We start from the raw sequence: 8,063 nt of genomic DNA on the forward strand, positions 1-8,063 counted from the left end.
GGTAATTGAAACAAAAAAGGCGTTCTTCTATTTATTCATTCGACGAATCTGCTTCATAACAAAGCACAGGGCAAACACATTATATGAAATGTTTGATCATACCTTTTAGCATTATATAAATCAAATTAGCGTGTAACCAATTTTGTGAGATTTTATTGAGTTTAGTTTCTATACAATTAAACGAAACATAAGCGTAATGAAATTTACTGTTTTTAACTTTTTACCAGCCTTAGAGAAGATGACATACCGATGCATCTCATGATGCCTTGGAATATGCTAGGAAAAAAATACTAAATGTAACTTTAAAAATCTGTAATGGGCATACTGTGACTTTAAAACAGTATATAAATTAGACCAGATTAAACTTCATACCGAGATAATGCTAAATAAACATAAAGGAGAAAAAAGGGCTGCGACTAAAACTGTACGCCGTTTAGGAAAATGAGTACCAACACAATAAGACGATCATACACGTTTATTACCTCGTTGAATAAACGAAACAAGTGAAACAATGACAACGACAACGACTAGAACCACAATAACGAGCATTGCATGAAATTTTGAGTTGATCACGCATAACACAAACAAAAAATATAATAGTTCGTTCAGTTTAAATTATTTACACATTTCTACGAACTGCTAGCATTTAACCAGATTATCGAAAAGTAGTCAAGAAAACAATAAAGAAATAATTTTTAAACATGGCAATAGATTCATGATAACAAGTTTGTCATGCATATTGTTAATACTTATAACTGTGACGTGAATGAACGCGCTTAAAATACCGACCATTGTTTTTTTATAAAATAAAGACATTTGCAAACAACTGTAACTAGCACTAGAGTGCCAGAAGAATTATCAGTGAACGAATAGCTTGATACATTAACAGTAGAAACATAGAAGCTTCAAATTATCTACTTCAAATCGCAAAATTTTAAAATAAAAAAAAATCTTAAGTAAGTACCGATACGCTGCGTAAGATTCCGCTTTCTATATCTAAAACAAAGCGCAAATAGCAGCAGAATTGTTGATAAGAAAGTAGTCAAACGATGGAATAAAAATATGAAATTAATGTTTTCGGTCATATGTTTATAATTGTTTAGTGCGAGTTTTCTGTGTTTTAAGTTTTGATTTCAATGTATTCATATTCTACACTGTATATACAATTATATAAACCGTACATTAATTTCGACATAAATTAATCAACAGAATTAAGAGCTGAAAAGACGAATAAACACTCTTAGGTTCCCATTTAAATGTCCTTATTAGTGCATTCGAAGTTATAGAAATTAATAATAATAAAATACAAGCATCGACGTTTATCAGCTGCGTTAACGAAAGCTAGTGAGCCTGCATGGGTCTCTTAATGACTGGAAATTAAATATGTATTTGTATGTCTTTATATTTTATATATCTCTATTCATAAAACATATATCTAAAGATATATAGAACATAAAGACCATATTATGCATGTATTTATATATATATATATACATATATATATGATATATACATATATCCTATATATATATATATATATAAATATATATATATATATATATATATAAATGAATGTAATTTATATATTATATATATATATATATATATATATATATATATATATATATATATATATATATATATATATATATATATATATATATATATATATATATATATATATATATATATATATATATATATATATATATATATATATATATATATATATATATATATATATATATATATATATATATATATATATATATATATATATACATATAGCCTACGCATTGTAACTTAATATGCTTAGATTAGTTTAAAAACTTTTAGGATAACCAAGAGAATCTTATGTACATAGGTAGTTAACAACGAAGACTACATACTAAATAATTAAACATTAGGAAAACAGCAAAACTAAAATAGTAGCAATTGAAAACAATTGAGAAGTTGAATGAAGAATGTATCTCAAAAAAATGAACCGTATCGCATTAAGTTTAACATTAATGAAAGAAAGAAACAGAAATTAAAAGCAAACGTATGGATATGGATGAAATTAAACTTCCAGACAAACACAATTTGCCATAGTAAAATAAAGCCAATCAATTTAGGATCAACGTTTTCAGAATACAACGCAACATTACATAAAATCAGGTACCATAAAACTACCAGGAGTGTATTTCAATAACTCCATAGGCATGAAATGAATTACAATTAAAAAACAACAGAAAAGTACACACATGTTCCAAAAGATAAACAGAATTGTAATATAGCAGTTAACGAGATAAAACAAATCATGCGAATAAGTTGAATCATGTAATTTTAAGATTTGTTTAACATACTTTTGGATAATAATTTAAAGTGATCCAAAATGCAAGTTTGAATCCAAAAAATCCAACTCTACTGCAAATTTTTTTTTTCATAATTTTATCACACATCTCGAAAAAAACTTATCATAGTTCCCAAGTTAAACGACAACGTTTATTACAATATAATCTTCATTTGCATTGGCTAACAAGTCTTTGGTAAATTGTGAACATTTGACATCTTTTTGGGTTTTATTTCTTTAATTTTAGCATTTATTTTATTATTTCATTATGTAGCGTATGCTGCCATTGGTTAGGACTTTTATATCCAGTGCAGTGAAACAAGAAATTTTACACTATACGACAATCTCTTTGTACATACATGTGTAACTATCCTGATTTAGAACAGATACGTGTGTAATATGTTTATAATAGCTGTTTTGTTTGACAACTAAACATACAATCAAAATCCTGTTTGATTATTTAAAAACATAGCATTCATGTTACCTACTACATACTATAATTCATTCGCACCATATAATGATTGTTTTGCTTTGTATCGTTTGTTAAAACTTCGTTTAACTACGGCTTGGCTAACCGCTGGATCAACATGAGATCCGTGTGAGATACGGAGGTTAGGATTGTAGAAAGTAATTACAACGTTTACTACAGCAACTATTATGAAACGAAAAGCTCGCACAACTGAGGAAAAATCTTAAATGGAATATTTTAATTGGGCCAAGACTATGAATACATCCGTTACGGTATGGTGAATCATAGACAAAAGAATTGGGAATAGAAAAGGTTAGAAATATTTATGGACGCACACAAGGAAACGAAAGTCAACATTAAATCGAAACTAGTAAACCAATTATATAATTGCAACGGTACCAGCAAAACCTATTAGGAGAGAATATTAAATTAAAAAAATGAGTGATTGATTGTGCTGCAACATACACAAAAAGAACCTCGGAGATATATTAAAAACTGTGCATGTTACAACTAAAACACATTCGTACAACAGAAAACATTTAACACAAAGCCCAAGCAATAGAAGAAATAAACAAACAAGGAATATAAACGGTACCGTGATTTGAATTTCTATTAGTTTCGCTGATTAGATATGTCATCGGCTTAAAAGAACATTTGCAGTCTTAATTCGATTCTTTCACTCATTATTACTGTACTATTAAACCCATAACGCAGCGATCCGAGTATCTGTTTACATGGTTTGTTTTGCGATTCCCTGACTCAACTACCAACACTGGGGCAATAATGCATCCGCAATTTGGTAACTCAGACGTTATTTCCATCTATTACTGTTCGAGCGATGCTTACCATTGTTACTATTTTGCATATTATCGTCCTGTGCAGCAATTTCTTCGTCTATCAGCAAATCAAAATTTCCCAGCATATCTGGGCTAGGAATTTTATTCCAACGCACGCTATATTGAGTAAGGTTGGGTTGCGAGTTATTCTTTTAAATATCGATTGATGAATGATTTACTTACTCTGGTACTCCATCGGGCGGCAAAACAATGTTGAGAATGTTGTCTATCAGCTTGTATTTGAGTATTCGATCATTGGCCGTAGTCGAAGTTAGTGACGGCGAAGCATTCACTTCGACCAGCCACGGTTTCAATGTATTATCTATAATGATATCGTAACCGTAGCATTCGAAGCAGTGCCTATCACTGGCCATAACACTTGAAACTGCCTTTAATGAGTGTACTATAAGCCAAGTGATGGACCCAAATAACTTATCCGTTACTTCCTTCCCACGTGTGCCCTCGAGATAGAGACGTAGATTTTGCACACTCCACTTACCCCCGTGGTGATTATTATATTCACCCTGAAATTATACGATTGTGTGAAATTAGTACATTACTGCAAAAGATTCTCCTCCAATAATACTTACACCATGCTTCTGCACGCTGACGTTTGTAAGATGAACGTACATGTTGTCCAACTCCGTAACACTTGTATCATATTTTACAGTGCAAAATCGACAGAACCCCAAACGAAACAGGTATGCTTTCAGTGGGCGAAACGATGTTACAAGAACGTAAAGGCGTAAGTCAAATTTCTTACCACCTATCAGCAGCGGATTCTCGATGTACCTGTGCGTATACACGAAATCGGTTAGCATGTTTGAATAGAATAATCCTTGCGACTAGCGTTAGTGAACGGTACCTTGAAATAACGTAGCTTTCTTTACCGATTTGAGGATGAAATGAGGTTTTTGCTTCTCTGGACCAGCGTTTCAGTTTGGAAAGCTTGTTGATTAGAAAAATGCCTGCTCCCTGGGACTTGCCGCATGGTTTCATAATCCACGTGCTTTGTGGATTTTTGCGGTATTCTTCCACGAACATGTTATAATCAGCTGGCAAGACGAAAGTGATAGGTATGAAATCTAGATACAGATATTTTGAACCTCCTGGTATATTTGCTTCCGTTTTTTCCGCCAATGGATTTCCGTCTCGTTCGAGGTCCTTACGATAGCGCTTGATATTCTTTACTAGCAAATCCTTTCGCGACAGCTCGTAATGGTTCGGGAAGTGATTAATTAGCTGGTTATCGTGCATCCGGTATCCACTGTCTACGCTAAAGATGTTTCGACAGGTGCCCGTGCCAGCCCAATAGAAATTCCAGTCGTCATCCGCTGTCACTTGCACCCAGCCACGTTTTTCAAAGTTGCTTATGAGCACCGACTTGTCCAGATCGGTGCAGAAGCAAATCTTCATCCGTTCATGACCTGTGGCAAGCCTGGCATATGTTAACGTTCGTGTCCAAAGAAATTGCCGGAAAAATATCAAGAGAAAAAAACGTATCTAGTACACTACAAACAATTTGCACACACCTTTTCGCATTTTTCGCTGATATTTGCTGCCCTCCATCTACTCTTCATCGCGGCTGGCGCTTTACTGCGCGAGAAAAGTGCAGCATGAATGTGACTATCCTACTAGAAATCATGAAGACACTTTAAGGGCCTTGGAATTGCAAGAGTGTACAACATTGGCATGTTCGTTATATAGAGCATTGCCCTTTCGATTTAGGTTGTGTTTGTGCCCCTTTCATCATACTGATTTATACACGTTGTGCACGTCGTTAACTCGGAGGAGTTGCTAGAACCAAACATCTGAAAGCACCTTATGCATGCTATGACCTCAAATCAACAAATACTCTTCCAGCCACCATTGCAACCTTTCTGAACAATTGACTTGTGACTTACCTTCCATACATGGTGGCTAAGTTCGTTGATACTCTTTTTGGTTCCATCGACATCTATTGTACACGGTACAAATAAAAAAAAAAGATAGCTTGATAGTCTCAAGTACTACGGAACTTCAAAAACGCAGCATGTCTCTACCAGCAAGTCGGTTACCAGCGAATCTCAACTAATCAAACGCACTACTATTTTTAAACGCCAAGCACGCAATCTTTCGGTAGTTAATGTTTCACATCCAATGCTTCATATATTGAAGCACTCTGATTTTATATTCATTTTCGACTGTGATTTCCAATTATACAATAAATAAGTAATTCATTTAAAAAAAACAGATTGATAACACAAGTGGAAGAATTGTAAATGTGGATTCAATAGCGAGCAATTTCGCTCAAAAGAAATCTACTATACATAATAACAAAAGATGAAATCAATATAGAAGTAAACAACTGCACGTACATCAGTTACCACGGCGACAGCGACTATCGATTGGATGTATTGCAATGAAACTGTGGCGTTTAATCCACATTATACAATAATCTAGAAAAAGATATCCGTTTAAGAAGATATTTTTTAATTTGCTGCAATAGTTACAGTAAATATTTTGTAAATAAATTTAAACAATATAATTCACAAATGGGAAAATCGAAAGAATTGCTAACATTTTACTTACAGCACATTAGGCACATTTGAATAATAAACAGTATTTCAGGGAGTTTTATCCACATTATAAACAAAAAAATCACTAAAACAGGAAAGAAAGTATGCGCCAACTTTCAACCAAAAACCCCGATCCGATTATTACAACGATTACCGTTTCTCACAGCAAAATTTTTACGATTCCATCACATTTTGAATATGTTTATTAGGTTCCTATCATGCCTTAGTGCGACACGTTTTTAAACGTGCCAAAGCATTAACTCGGTATTTAGCTTAGGAATCGTTCTCAAATTCGGCAGGATTCTTACGATTCAACTGGGTGTGCAAATTTTCAACGTAGTTGTAAATCATGTATCCCATGACGAATGCTGCAGATATAAAGATGGTGAAAATATTAAAATGCTGTTCTATTTTATTCGAAAACCGATCCATACGGACTATTGTCCGATACAAGAATAAAACACTTACGCGGAGCTACGATGAAAATTTGCGAGCGAATTCGTCGGAGCGTATTCGGTACACCTTTGCTGATCACATTCGCAAAGGCGCGTTGCTCAAAGGGGGAGATCTTGTGCGTGACAATTCCGCGTACTTTCGCGAGCTCACCAAATCCGTGACCCATGTTGTTTAGATGATTGGTCCGAAATCACTCAAAACTTCAATAAGTTTGCTGAAAGCATGAGAAAAACAGTCACATATTATATAACTCCGTAGAGGTTCGAGATATCATTTCAGGAACAGATGAATGGCGTTAGAAGATATGAGCTACAGCGCTTGAGTGGAGGTAGACCTTAGTTTTCTGCAATTTTACCGTTTTTAATTAGTTTCGTAAGTTCGTGCACTCCTACAATTTCACAACATAAAAATCACAAACCATGGAGCCAAATTTTCATTGAGAGCCGATGGTGACAGCGACGATGACACTTGATGGGAACGAAATTTGGCCGAGCACACCTAGCCAAATCGCATAGTTAGTTATGGCTTGGTATGTCGCACATTTGCCCGTGGTGAAGCATTTTTCCCATATTTTACTTAGACCGCATTGCGGGAGGTTATCGGACATATTTTGTGTAAAACGTGAACCAAAAATAAAACTTTTATCGTTCGCAGATGGATAAATGAAGTGAATATAATTCATTTCAGCAAAAAATTTTCCTGCGAAAAACGCAGGAAAATATCCTGCGACGTTTTGAATACATAGTTTAATTGCATGCTTTTGCATGGATGACCATCGTTGTGGCAATGTTGTACGCAAATTGGATAAAAGATTTTTGTAGTCCCCCCCTATAGGGTTTGAAGCTACCCTGGACATATTTGTTGCACTACGGGCTTGAGTTGGTCATGTATAGGTAAAAATTCAAGTTTTATGAGGTATGTTTTAATTTTTGTTTCCGTGGCTGTAATAGTTAAAAACAATGGTGGTTATAAAAATTATGACAAAATAAGGAAATATTAAAAAAAAACATAATACTATCAGAGATTAACTTATAATATATTTATGATTTCAGGATAGTTATCATATAAAAAGACTTTCATTTTTATTTTGTTTTCCTTCATGACTACGTTCAGCCCATAGTGGCATGTCAAATTTTTGTCCAGGGTAGCTTCAAACCTTATAGGGGGGGACTACAAAAATCTTTTACCGCAAATTGTATTATCAGAATAAATTATTAAAATGTTTGCAGTGTATACGCGAGCTTCAGTGCCCCACAGACAAGGTTTACAATGTCATCAATCCAATTCTAGAATGGTGTAGTTACCTTGGCAGGTTGTTATATAAATGTCAGCACTTAATGTTTACCTCTGATTTGACGAAATTCGTGGTTCTTTGATAAACAAAAGTAATTTCTAATTAACATTTAGGCACG

At 33.8% G+C, this 8,063-nt stretch overlaps 2 protein-coding genes across 2 annotated transcripts; both read right to left on the bottom strand.

The window, feature by feature from the left end:
- Nucleotides 1-3,612: 3,612 nt before the first annotated feature.
- Nucleotides 3,613-5,588, bottom strand: LOC128706775 (polyglutamylase complex subunit TTLL1). The gene is made up of 5 exons (XM_053801718.1): nt 5,542-5,588; nt 4,503-5,075; nt 4,228-4,429; nt 3,821-4,161; nt 3,613-3,754 (listed from the first exon to the last, which is right to left on the bottom strand). The coding sequence occupies exons 1-5, from the start codon at nt 5,586-5,588 to the stop codon at nt 3,613-3,615; spliced, it is 1,305 nt and encodes a 434-aa protein (XP_053657693.1).
- An 880-nt stretch (nt 5,589-6,468) lies between these two features.
- Nucleotides 6,469-6,817, bottom strand: LOC128719673 (cytochrome b-c1 complex subunit 8). The gene is made up of 2 exons (XM_053813300.1): nt 6,664-6,817; nt 6,469-6,563 (listed from the first exon to the last, which is right to left on the bottom strand). The coding sequence occupies exons 1-2, from the start codon at nt 6,815-6,817 to the stop codon at nt 6,469-6,471; spliced, it is 249 nt and encodes an 82-aa protein (XP_053669275.1).
- Nucleotides 6,818-8,063: the final 1,246 nt, after the last annotated feature.

This window comes from Anopheles marshallii, chromosome 2 (genome assembly GCF_943734725.1).
Source record: "Anopheles marshallii chromosome 2, idAnoMarsDA_429_01, whole genome shotgun sequence".
Taxonomy (NCBI): domain Eukaryota; kingdom Metazoa; phylum Arthropoda; class Insecta; order Diptera; family Culicidae; genus Anopheles; species Anopheles marshallii.